This window comes from Macrotis lagotis, chromosome X (assembly GCF_037893015.1).
Source record: "Macrotis lagotis isolate mMagLag1 chromosome X, bilby.v1.9.chrom.fasta, whole genome shotgun sequence".
NCBI lineage: Eukaryota > Metazoa > Chordata > Mammalia > Peramelemorphia > Peramelidae > Macrotis > Macrotis lagotis.
In genome coordinates, this window is record NC_133666.1 from 690,994,776 (window position 1) to 691,008,696 (window position 13,921).

Consider the following 13,921-nt stretch of genomic DNA (forward strand, 5'->3'; position numbering starts at 1 on the left):
TGGGTAGGTAGAGTTAAAAAGGAGTAATTATTATCTCATAGTGTCTGGCTGTGTGACCTTAGGCAAGTCACTTAACCCTGACTGAATTAGCATCCAGGGCCATCTCCAGTCATCCTGACGTAGATCTGGCCACCAGACCCAGATGGCTCCAGAGAAGAAAATGAGGTTGATGACTGAGAACTGTGGCTTTTTTCTTTCTTTGTTTTATTTTTTTATTCTCATTTTGTACAAATGTTTTTTTTACATTAATAAAATATTCTTGTTTAAGAGTAAATGAAATACCCCCTCCCCCCATGAATATAGACTTGCTTGAGTGATAAAGTAAAGGGGAGAGAAAAAAAATTAAAATTAAACAAAAAAATAGTAATAATTGTAGGTATGGCCAGGTGGCGCAATGGACGAAGCACCAGCCCTGGAGCCATGAGCACCCAAGCCCACATCCAGCCCCGTAGACCCAACAATCACCCAGCCATGTGACATGCAAGCCACCTGATCCCTACTGCCCTGCAAAAACCAAAAAGAAGGGGGAAAAAAAGACCCAAAATAAAATAGTAATAATAGTAGGGATGGTTGGGTGGCAGACGGAGCATTGGCCCTTCAGCCAGGAGCACCCGGGTCCAAATCCGGCCTCAGACATCCAAAGATCACCCTGCTATGTGGCCCCAGGCAGGCCACCCAGCCCCATTTGCCCTGCACCCTCCCCCAAATAATACTAATAAAAAATGTGCTTCAGTCTTTGTTCCAACACCAACAACTCTGTCATGGGTGGATCACATTCTTTATGGTAAGTCCATGGCAAAAGTTATTTCCATATTTTTTCACCGTTGCCATTGCTGATCGCAACTCCCTCCTTTCTTATTTCTCCACTACCATGTACTATATTTTCTCTCTCCTTTCACTCTGACTCTGCTGTAGGGTAGCTGAGTGGTCCAGGAGACAGATCCCTGGCCCTGGTGGAGGATGATGGGAGGGGGTCAGTAGATTAGAGGTAAATTTGAATGGGGAGGGATAAGGTAAATAGAGAAAATAGGATGGAGGGAACAAGTAATTATAATTTGGAATGTAAATGGAATGTATTTACCCATAAAAAGAAAAGAGATAACACAAGTTAAGAAATTTGAATTAAAAAATGTCACTCAGGAAACAAAATAAAAATGAGAGATACTCACAAATTAAAATTAAGACCTGGAGTAGAATTTATTATGAAAAAAAAAAGCAGGGTAGTAAATCATGATCTCAGAAAAAGTTAAAGTTAAAATAGACTTAAGTTTAATAGAAAAATAGGGAAACTATATTGTATATGTTTTAGACTATTTAAAATAGCTAGATGGGGCAGCTAGGTGGCGCAGTGGATAAAGCACCGGCCCTGGAGTCAGGAGTTCCTGGGTTCAAATCCGGTCTCAAACACTTAATAATTACCTAGCTGTGTGGCCTTGGGCAAGCCACTTAACCCCATTTGCCTTGCAAAAAAAAAAAAAACAACCCCCCCAAAAAGTAGCTAGACAACATAAAATACCTGGGGGTATACCTGCAAAAGACACAGAAACTGCATGAACTTAAAATATAAAATATTCTATACAAATAATCAGATTTGAATAATTGGAGAAATATTTATTGTTCATGGGTAAAGCCAGTATAATTTTTAAAATAGCAATTTTGCCTAATCTGTTTGTTTAATGCCATCCCAATTACATTACTAAAAAATTATTTTGCTGAATTAAAAAATATAACAAAATTCATTTGGAAGAACACAAGGTGAACAATTTCAAAGAAACAAAGGGGGGGAAATGTAAAGAAAGGTGATTCAGCAGCACCAAATCTTTATATTATATCTATATCTAGACAAATAGATAGTTAGATAAGGTGAAAACATTGTTAAGCTGTAAAGTGGATAATTTGAATTATTTTAAATTAAAAATTTCTTGCATAAATAAAACCAATGGAACCAGTATTAGAAGGGAAACAGGAAATTGGGGAAACTTTCATAGTTTCTCAGATAGGATAAGATTGTGATAGAATACCACTTGTTGATTTGGAAAAACATGGAAATACTTGGAACTATGAAGGAAGATGCTATCCACCTCCAAAAAAAAGAACTGACAAATAGAAACATGTATAGTTTGATTTTATATATGTATATATGTATATACGTACATGTTTAAATATAAGTGTATAGGGGCAGCTAGGTGGTGCAGTGGATTGAGCATTAGCCCTGAAGTTAGGAGGACCTTGAATCCAAATGTGGCCTCAGATGCTTAATAATTACCTAGCTGTGTGACCTTAGGTAAATCACTTAACACCATTGCCTCCCCACCAAAAAAAGGGTGTGTGTGTGTGTGTGTGTGTGTATTTATATTTAGGTAAGGTGGAGGAAGGGAGGGAGAAAAAAAGAAAACCTAGAAAAATTAGTTGATTTTGAAAAGAATGAATATGATTCATTACATAGGTTTTTGAGAAATGGGAAATTTATTGTTGTTTACTGAATCCTCTCATGTCCTACTATGTGCATGGAAATGCTCTTTTTTTTCCTTTTTTTTTCATCTTGTATTTGTTTAAAAATATTTTTTAAAGGAATTAAACCCCCCCACGCCCCCGAAACAGTTTTTAAGCCTGCTATGTAGGAGGCACTGTCCTAAATGCTGAGGATAAAAAGGCAAAAGATAGGCCCTGTCCTCAAATCCCAATTGAATGAGGAAAACAACAAGCAAAGAAATATGTGTAAACAAGATAGAGACAGGGCCCATAGGTCCTAATCAATAGAGGAAAGGCAATAAACATTAAGCGGGCCATCAGGAAAGGCTTCCTGCAGAAGGCATGAGTTTAACTGGGACTTGGGGAAAAAACCAGGAGGCAAGGGTGAAGAATAGAGGTCATGCTAGGCATGGGGTGACATTCCTTGTCTGTGAAATCTGTGAAATGGAGGGTCTTGTCAGGGGAAATGCCCCCATGGAGTGTGAGAGAGGGAATAATCAGGGCTGGCACCAAGATTGTGAATTTGGGGCACTGAGAATAGAATAGGGGTGTTCTTGACAGTAAGAGGGAAATTTGGAAGGGGGTAGGCTTGGAGGAAAAGATAATGAGCATAGCTTTAGATTTATGTCATTGAAGATATTTCCAGGATATCCAATTGAAGAAGTCTAGCAGCTAGTTGAATATAAGAGTAGAGGTCAGGGGAGAAGAGCAGAGGGCTCAGAACAGAAGTTAGAGAAGAGAGTATCTTGGAAGGAGAGCGATCAGTAGTGTCAAAAGCTACAGAGAAGGAGGATTAAGAAAGGGCCACTGAATTTGATGCTTAGGAATCTTTAGGAATATTGAAGAGAAATTTGACTGCTTAATCCAACCTCTTCATTTTACAGAGAAGGAATTGAGGTCGAGACAGAGCCCAGTGACTGATCTGAAGTCCAACAGCTCGTGAGGGGCCACTGACCCTTGTCCTTTTCACTTTCTCTTGTATTTCTGTGAAAAGTTGGAGGATCTTGAACATGGGTGGGAATCTTTTTTCTGCCAGAGGCCATTTGGATATTTATAGCATCATTTGTGGGCTATATTCGTGGAAGCATTTAATTAATTCCCCCCCCCCCCCAATGCTCCAGGATTTATTGAATTTTGAGTCCTGCCTGTGATTGTCTTGGCATCATTTGATCAATATGGCCTGCAGACCTGTGGTTCCCCAGAGAAGTTTCAAAAGAAATCTGTTTCCTTTGATGTTTGTGTCTTTTAAAGCCAAGCTAAATTATTTGTAGTCCGTTGGTACTTTGGGGGACATAGTTGTGATATTGTTGTTGTTCTACCTTTATGATGTGACAGCCTTGTGGCTTTTGCTTTGGGATCAGAGAATACCTCAGAGAGCCTAATTCAGTGAGTAGGGCAGTCATTAGAAACACAGCTGGTCCAGGTGGGTTTGCTCTGAGGCTTATCTCACTCTCAGAACCTGCTGATCAGCCTGGTGGGACAGATGGAGGAAGCACAGTGCCAGTGCCTTCCAGAATAAAGGGATTTCATCTTTTAATTGCAGGTTCCATTACAGCTCATAGAAAGTGTTGAATGCCGAGATATATTTCAACTTCATTTGACTTGCAAAGACTGCAAAGTTATCAGGTATGTGCATGCATGTTACCTTTTAGTATGAAAAACGTTGAAAGCAAATGGGTCCAGATACAGAGCTAAAGAGTGGTTCCCTTCCGAGGGGAATAAGCCCCTTTGGTTTGGGTGGCCTCTTTGAATCTTGTACATGGGACTCACTTCATAAGTGCTTGTCCAGTTGAATGCAGCTTCCCCCCCGGGGCAGCTTCTTTTCAGACATCAGGAGGGTCCTGAGCACACAATATAGCTAGATGATCCTCCAGTACATAGTGAAAAGGAGGGTTGGGAGAACAGGAAATGTGTTGGTTTAGAATGGGGAGAAAATGAAGCTCTCCCTTGGGCTTGTACAAAATCTTTCCATGTCTTTTTAACCCTGACTACTTTGTATAACTTCTTCATATGAACAATCTGCCTTTTTAGTGATATAGTCTGCAATTATGCCACAGAGGGGCTTGGTGATGAAATTGTCTGATTTGTGTGACATATTCTGAAAAAGCCTTGCATATGGGCGGCTAGGTGGCACAGTGGATAAAGCACCAGCCCTGGAATCAGGAGTACCTGGGTTCAAATCCGGTCTCAGACACTTAATAATGACCTAGCTGTGTAGCCTTGGGTAAGCCACTTAACCCCATTGACTTGCAAAAAAAAAAAAAACTAAAAAAAAAAGGCTTGCATGCCCATTTGTTCCTTTTTCAGATGAACAGGAAGTTGTGGATCTGCTGTGACCACTGAGAGCCCTGATGGTGCTATACTAGACAAATTCTCATTGCACATGTAGGCCTCTGTGGTCGGTGCTCCTGGGAGATTCTCACATGAATAAAAAGTTAGCATTACCTCCACCTGAGCTGATCATTTTATATTCAGGAATGGATTTGGTTATGCTGAATCCAAGAATCTCTAGGTTAGCTTGAGGGAGGCCTTAAGGTTAGCTCAACCACTTTTTCCATGGAGACTCCTTTTTTTCTCTATGACTGAAAGCACCCTCCTTACCCTTTTCTTATCTGTATCTATGTAGTTCTCTTAGATGGCCATTTTTTTCATCAGTCTGCCCACTATGCATAGAAGGAATTTGTAGGGTGAGGGAATTTAGAGTTGGGATGCCTTTAGAGACCATCTTATTAAAGGAAGTGGTGTTACTTGAATATTTTGAATGTGTTATTTAGTGTATCCGAGAAAAAAAATGTGAAAATTCTGAAAGGGAAAATTTAAAAAAAAAATTTAAAAATAACTTTATTATTTATCATTATAATAATAGCCCTCTGTGTGGGTGTGTACACACATAGACATCATTTTGTGGTTCACTTTAATACTAGAGGGCAAGTAGTTCAAATATTATCTCTGCACATGGAGAAGAGTGACTCCAGTTCATTTGAAGAAGTTATACAAGGAAGGTGATCTGGTCAACCAGTTGGGGGAAAAAAGCTAGGATTAGAAATGGGGTCCTAGTCCTGTGTTGTTTTTTTCACTTGTGTTAAGGTTATCTCTAACCCACAACAGCAGAGTGAGGTCATAGACCATTTGAGAAAATACTACTGAGGTTTAACTTTAATGATTAAGATAAAAGATGGAGAGACACAAACTGTTTGAAACCTCTTCTAAAAATAATTTATTTGACTTTTAAAAGGATTAGCACTAGAACATTTTTGCCCATAGTGAGTTGAATGACAAATTTCATTATCCTTTTAAACAAAGTCAAATTTATTTTAGGCTTCTGTGTGCAATAGTAGCCAAATCCTGGTGCTTCCTCACTCAGTCCTTTCAAGGAAGAATGGTAGAGAATGAATTTTGGATGGTTGATTTCTGAGTTTTAGATTCAGAAAAGGAAATGGTTTGAGGAAGATTTTTCTTTAAGATTTTTGCAAGACAAATGGGGTTAAGTGGCTTGCCCAAGGCCACACAACTAGGTAATTATTAAGTGTCTAAGACCAGATCTGAACTCAGGTACTCCTGACTCCAGGGCTGGTGCTCTATCCACTGTGCCACCTAGCTGCCCCAAGGAAGATGTTTTTAAAGAACTAACTCTCTTTCTCTCTTTCTCTCTCTACTTTTAATATTGAGGTAGAGATTCAGAAGTTTGAGAGGGGAAAGGATGATTATCTGAAAGTAACTGATCAATAATAGCACTTGGCATCCATAATCTCAATTGCTGTACTTGCTACCGCTACTTTTGAGATTAAGATCATTCTCATTTGAAGAGACTCATATACTTGCTTTCTTTTTTTTGGAGGCAATTAGGTGGTTCATTAGAAAGAACAGAGGGCCTGGATTCAAGAAGTCCTGTTTGCCTCAGTTTCTTCATCTATAAAATGAACTAGAGGAGAAAATGGCAAACCACTCTTAATTATTTTTGCCAAGACAACCTCAAATGGGGTCATGGAAAGTCAAACAGCTGAAACAATTCAACAATAGCAGTTTTCCCTTTTGAATAATTGATATTTCAATAATTCATTCCAATAAAGTTAACACTGCTTGGGACCAGGAAGATGCCAAGTTTCTTTCTCATCTTTATCTTTCCTGGGCATCACCTGTGATTTCATTGACGTAAGGCTTCCTCAATTTTGGGATTTTCATCACTAATGTAGACCTACTTTGATAATGTATAGTCTGAGAGAGAAGTCAGAAGTCAGGCAGGGAGGAAGTAAGTGCAATGACTTGCCCAGCATCTCCAGTATGTCCCAAGGCAGGCTATAGACCCAAATCATCAGTGCCCCCAAGGACCTTCCTTTCTTCTCCCCACTAAGATGCATTTCCTCTATCAGTGCGGAACACATTCCTCAGCAGTATCTGTATAGAACTGGCCAGACTTGTATTTGTCCTCAGGAGAGCAAATCTCAGATACCTCTGATTCTAATAGACAGTTATATAAGAGCATTCAATAGTATAGAACAGAGCACTTGATGCAATCTGAATGTGAAGTCATTAAAGACAAGATCTTTATTTATATCCATTTGCTGTCTTAATGCTTACAACATAAGCTCCCTTTCAGTTGCATTTTTTTTCTTTCATATCTCTATCATTGTACCTGTCACCTGTTGCCCATTGATTGACTGGAGATTTGGGGGGTTTTTTGTCCTTAAAAAGGTGTCAGTTCTCAACCTTTGAGCAGTGTCAAGAGTGGCTTAAGAGACTGAACAATGCAATCCGACCTCCTTCGAAGATAGAGGATCTTTTCTCATTTGCATATCATGCTTGGTGCATGGAGGTCTATGCCAGTGAGAAGGAGCAGCATGGGGACCTGTGCAGGCCAGGTAGGCATTTCTCATACTTAAGGATTTTCAATCCCTTTACATACAACTGCATGTGAGCCTGGAATTTTAGGCAAGGAGAAATTCCCTGACTTGCAATGAATAAAAAATATTTCTGGATTTCTAAAATCATAGTTCTTTAAAATGGAAAATGAGAAAGATTTTATTTATTTTGTTTTACAATTTTCCCCCTAATCTTGCTTCCCTTCCCCTACAGAAAGGCAGTCTAATGTGATAAGAGAGAAATAAGGAAGAAAATAAAGTATAAGAGATAGCAAAATTATATAATAATGGGTTTTTTTTTTCTAAATTGAAGGTAATAGTCTTTGGTCTTTGTTTAAACTCCACAATTCTTTCTCTGGATACAGATGGCATTCTCCATCGTAGATAGTCCAAAAATTGTCCCTGATTGTTTCACTGATGGAATGAGCAAGTCCAACAAGGTTGATCATCATTCCCATGTTGCTGTTAGGGTGTACAAGGACATTGAAGGACATTTACTTAATTTCCAATTCTTTGCCACCACAAACAGGGCTGCTATGAATATTTTTGTACAAGTGATGTTTTTACTGTTTTTCATCATCTCTTCAGGGTACAGACAGACCCAGTAATGGTATTGCTGGATCAAAGGGTATGTACATTTTTGTTGCCCTTTGGGTGTAATTCCTTATTGCTCTTCAGAAAGGTTGGATGAATTCACAGCTCCATCAACCATGTATTAGTGTCCCAGATTTCCCACATCCTTCCAACACTGATCATTGTCCTTTCTGGTCACATTGGTCAATCTGAGAGGTGTGAGGTGGTACCTCAGAGATGCTTTAATTTTAAGCCTATAACCTTTTAAAAGATAATAGTGTCAATTTTGTCCATGCAGTTTAGCTTCCAAATATCTGTTGTTTAGGTACAAACCTGTTGTTGAGTATACCAGATTTTAGTTTCTTTTATTTTCCCTTGAATCAATTAATAATTACTTTTTCATTTTACATATTTTGCCTTCCTATGCACCTGCAATATCCCCATTATTTCCTCCAAATTTAATTTAGTACTCTATATTGTGCCTTTTGAATTATAAAGAATTTATAGTAATTATTTTGCATAAATTTCATACATACCCAGTGTCATAGGTAGCATAGCCGTTATTATCCCCATTTTATAGATAAGAAAACATATTCAGAGAATATAACTTGTCTGTAGTTACACAACTACTCTTTGTTGACCAAAGCAATTTTAAAGACTCTGAACCTGTTTTATAAAGGCTAAAATTCCTTAGGAAATAATAATAATATGTATCAGTCAATATCTTTTCCTTTCTCCATTTCAGTCTTCCAGTGTCACTTGCTGTTTAAATAGCTCAGATTGGAACTCTTTTAGTTGCATACTATATCTTCTCATTTTGATTATTTCTTTTAACTTGTTATTTCTATCTTTGCTCAAATAAATCAATAGAAAGATAAATGAGAAAAATTAGCAATCTGACATTTATTGAATAAAAATCTCATGTGTTATACCTGTTTCAGTTAAGTATACACATTTGTTTGGGATCACATAATGTGTAGAGAACTCAGAAATAAATACCAAAAGGTAAATTACTTTAGAGACCACATAGTAATTATTAAGGGAATGAATAAATGACAGACTTGAATGAAAAACTTACCCTAATTAATGAGTAGGTCAAAGAACAAGTTATAGAAAAGCAAATAACTTTCTTTTTAGAGTTTTGCAAGGCAATGGGGTTAAGTGTCTTGCCCAAGGTCACATAGCTAGGTAATTAGTAAGTGTCTGAGGCTGGGTTTGAACTCAGGTCGTCCTGACTCCAGGGCCAGTGCTCTATTCACCTAGCTGCCCAGAAAAGCAAATAATTTTAATAATAGAATACTGAGACCATTTGTAGACTTCAGTTAAAGTAGTCTTCAAAGAAAAATTTATTTTGAAGCACTGTATTAGCAAAAGAGATCAATAAATCAATCATGACTGAAAAAAACCCTTAGAAGTCAAGAGATATTAATGACACGTAGAAGTAGAAAACTTAAAAATAAAAGCTAAGATAAAAATTGGGGACTGGGGGAAGGAACCCTGGTCCTGTTACAGTGACATTTTATTCAGTCTTACTATGTCTGAAGCCTGTTCTAAGTACCAGCGGATTCAAGGGAAAGACAGACTGTCTATTTTACCCATTTAATGAATGTTCCTGGAGCTGTGCTAAGATCTGGGGGCACCAATACCAACAAGAGGAAGAACAATTTCTTTTCAAAAGGAGTTTCCCCTTCCAATAGGAAGATTGCTCCTGCGAGGATGCTGAAAGTGGGGGTGGGGTGGGCTAAGGATGGTGTGAAGACTGGATAGTCTAGAACAGAGTGGGAAAAGAAAGACAACCATTCCTGGCACTTTGTAGCCACTTCCCTTGGACCTGGGGCTGCAAATGTCCAGGACTTTGGGAGCACAGGGAGCCTTAACTACCATTTGTGGGTATACCTAAAGACTTAGGCTGATTCTCCCTATGCTTAATAGGTGATCTTTTGAACTATTAACAGATCTAGTTAGATGTTTCTTATTTTATTGATTACCCACCATTCAGTAACCATTTAAGAAGTATCTTCTCTGGACTGGGCTCTATGCTAAGCACTGGAGCTTTTGCTCTGCAATTCCCAATTTGTGATGGATAGTTTTCATCTAGGAACACTTTCATTTCTCATCACTTCTTTCCCAGCCTCTTGGAATAGTCACCTATTCTAAGGTGTTACACCTGTTTGGGTAAGCTTCTACTATTTTCAGATCAGCCTGCATGCAGCTGCCAAGTGGTTTTCTCAAAGAGGGTCTGCTCAGATCACTTTCCTGGGCAAGAACTTTCAATGACATTTTAGTGTCTCTAGGACCAAACAGAGAGTCATCTGACTCCTTCTTGCCTTAGCAGACTTCATTGCATTACTCCTCTTCCAAGCAGACTGACTTACTTGCTGCCCCTCATACAAGACCTTCCCTCTTGGGTTTCTAGGCTTTGAAATAAAGCTTTCCTCCATTCCTCATCATCTCTTTCTCAGAATCCTTCATAGCTTAACTCATTACCTCTTTTTTTTTTTTAGGTTTTTGCAAGGCAAATGGGGTTAAGTGACTTGCCCAAGGCCACACAGCTAGGTCATTATTAAGTATCTGAGCCCGGATTTGAACCCAGGTATTCTTGACTCCAGGGCTGTTGCTTTATCCACTGCGCCACCTAGCTGCCCCAACTCATTACCTCTTAACATGAACCCTTTCCCCCAGAAGTATTGTGAATTAAATTTATGTCCACTTGATTTGTAGAAGAAGGAGCAAATGATAAAGCATTTATTACATATTTACTTTGATAAACAATCAGGATAAAAATATAGGGAAAACAGTCCTCATCAAAGAGCTTTTTCTAATAATGAAAAAAACCTCAGGAGAACTTAGAAAGGAAATGCAGAATATACTTCTGGTGGCCTGATTTGGAAATTGAGGAAAGGTGCCCTAAAGATCTGGCTCAGATCAAGGGATAACTCTCCTTTTCATACTAGGAACCAGGAGATCAGGTTGTGAAGGAGGCATGGTCTCCCCTGGAGGGAGACATTGATGACAACTGTCTGGGTCTAACCCATAGAATCCTTGGAGGTCCTTAAAGATGGTAAACAGAGTCTGCAGGGTCAGAACTATATTCGTCATCATAATAACATAATCCACCCAAAACAGAAACTCCTGGGGGTGATGGAGTCCTGAGAATAGTGCAACCTTGCCTACCTAAACTGTGTCTTGGGACATGAAAATAGACCAAAAAAACCCAAATCTTGTCGTCCTTAGTTTTCTTTGTTTATTTGGAGTTTGGCCCTTCTGTTTTTCTCTTCCTTCAGAACCATGCATCCTTTTTGTTTTCATCTCCTACAATCTTCCATCTTCTCTGCAGCTTTGGAACACTGGCTTCATTGTGAATTCCCATCCACATCCATCTTTTTCAACAATTTCCTTTTTCTTTTCTCATTTGAATCATTTCCATGAATGTGTCTTCGGAATTTAATTCTTGATTTCTCTTCATCCCTCTTGGCTTAATTCCCCTGTTAGAATTTGAGCTCCCAGCCTCCTCCCAAGCCTTCTTCTGAATCTCTGCCATATTGTGTTGTTCTTACTAGGTCTCTTTTAAGCGGCAGAATGTTCCTCTGGGCTCCTTTGTACAGGACTTTGTAGACAAGGTTGTGTTACCCATATACCTTGTCCTCTTCCCCTCCCCTCGACCTCCATGTTTCTCCTTTTTAAGATTGTTGAAGGAATCAGGTATTTTGCCAGGAGAAATTTTTTAAAAGGGCTAACAGGGTCATTATCTTAAAATATTCAAAGGGGTTACATGGGATTAGTGTTAGTCATCTCTTTGCTTAACAGGAAAGTACATTCAGCATCGTATAGAGAAGAACCTAATAGTAATTAGCCCTGTCCAGAGAGAGAGTGGGTACTTGACCTTGGGGGACTCTCTGATCACTTCAGGTGTTTGACCTTGGAGACCTGGGATTTAGGTGACATTCACAAACACAGCATCACCTTTGTGCTTCCTTCCTGAGCTACAGTTCTGTGATTTTTTTTCTTGTGCCCAGACACTGAAGTGCATTTATTACCTTGTCTTTGCCTATGCAGCAAGTAGCTCTTCTACCACTACCTTACTGCTGACTTTGTTTGCATTTTTGTTGTTGTTATTTATTTTTGTTTTTGGTTTCACCTTATTCGCATTCCTTTTTTGTACAGAGCAGGGAGCTCTGGACAAACTTTGATGATGGCTGCTTAGAGCTAGCTGACCTACTTTGTAGGGGTTGGTTATACCACCTTCACCCAGCATTGGTGAATGTAGGTGGTGGCCCAAACAATAACTCCCTGAAGATGAAAAGACACTTCTCGTAAGTCATTCTGACATATTTTCAAAGTGATGCCTGGCATCAAGGTGACCCAACTGAATCCATGAGATGCGAAGCCCAGCTTTGGAAAGTTTGAGTTATTTTTGAGTAAGTAATCATCAAAACTGTGACTTTTTATTGTATGACACTGAAATGTGCAGCAAGTAAACCCTGGTGAATAGGTCATGGCTGGGTCTTGAAACTCATGAGAGTCACATGAAGGTTTTTCTGCAGCTGTAAATCTACCCTTGTTATACTAAGTTTATCATAGCCTTCATTTAGTTTTCAAACCTTTTGCTGTGGAAGAAATCTTAATAGAACTTTCTGAATTTCATTGATGATATCCAGATCCTCCTGAAAATGATACTTGGGGGTGGCTAGGTGGTACAGTGGATAGAGCACCAGCCCTGGAGTCAGGAGGACCTGAGTTCAAATCTGGCCTCAGACACTTCATAATTACCTAGCCGTGTGGCCTTGGGCAAGTCACTTAACCCCATTTGCCTTGCAAAAAAAAGAAAATGATACTAAGTCTGATTTCAAGTTGTAAAGCTAGGATGGGCATGAGCTACCCCCCCCCTTTATTCTCGCCTCTCTTTTTGCCTTTATTTTAAGATATGATAATCAGAGGATCATCTGAAAATGATCTTGAAAATAGCTAGAAAAGGATCTGAGAGGCTATTGAGGGCAAACCCCTCATTTTGCAGAGGCTCAGAGAGGATAAGAGACGTGGCTATTATTACAAACTCTGGTCTTCTGACTCTAGCTTTTTGACTATATCACTTGACCTGCCTTTTCTTTCCTTGAAGAGTCAAAATTTCAAAGCTGAACCCAGGCAGCGCCACCTGTTAGGTTCAATGGGAAATAATCTTTGATTACCCAGTGATTTGGTTGTTGATACTAGTATGAAAACATACAATCAGGTATTTTCCTTTTTTTTTTTTCCTTTTTTCCTGCCTTTCTTCTCTATTTCCTTTCTCCCCCATCACATGTACCTAATGTATTTTAAATGTCCATGTGGATAATTGGGCCAAGTGGATTCACATATGGTTGTATTAGAGACAAAACCACCTTTTTCTTTATTTTTTGTTTTGTTTTGTTTTGTTTTTTGTTTTTTTTTTTAGTTTTTTGCAAGGCAAATGGGGTTAAGTGGCTTGCCCAAGGCCACACGGCTAGGTAATTACTAAGTGTCTGAGACCGGATTTGAACCCAGGTACTCCTGACTCCAAGGCCGGTGCTTTATCCACTATGCCACCTAGCCGCCCCTTTTTTCTTTATTTTTGAAGAATTATTTATTTTGTTAAATATTTCCCATTGCATGTAAAAATATTGATATCTTTTTTTTTTAATTTTAGTTTTTGCAAGGCAAATGGGGTTAAGTGGCTTGCCCAAGACCACACGGCTAGGTAATTATTAAGTGTCTGAGGCCAGTTTTGAACTCAGGTACTCCTGACTCCAGGGCTTGGTACACTGCGCCACCTAGCTGCCCCTGTAAAAATATTTTAAGTTTTTTTTTTTTAATTTGAGTTCCAAATTCTCTCCCGCTCTTCCTCTCTCCTTTCAAGAAGGCAAGGAGTTTGATTTTGATCATATATGTGACGTCATGCAAAATGTATTTTTTTTTTTAAGGTTTTTGCAAGGCAACTGGGGTTCAGTGGCTTGCACAAGGCCACACAGCTAGGTCATTATTAAGTGTCTGATGCTGGATTT

At 39.0% G+C, this 13,921-nt stretch overlaps 1 protein-coding gene across 11 annotated transcripts in view; it reads left to right on the top strand.

Annotated features, from left to right (window-relative positions):
- Positions 1 to 13,921, top strand: part of MTMR3 (myotubularin related protein 3) — a 167,822-nt gene that overhangs the window by 113,248 nt on the left and 40,653 nt on the right. For all 11 annotated transcript variants that reach the window (XM_074206309.1, XM_074206311.1, XM_074206308.1 and 8 more), the window contains 2 exons: positions 4,016 to 4,098; positions 7,165 to 7,331. In XM_074206309.1, coding sequence (XP_074062410.1) covers positions 4,016 to 4,098; positions 7,165 to 7,331 — 250 coding nt within the window. The remainder of the gene's footprint in view (positions 1 to 4,015; positions 4,099 to 7,164; positions 7,332 to 13,921) is intronic.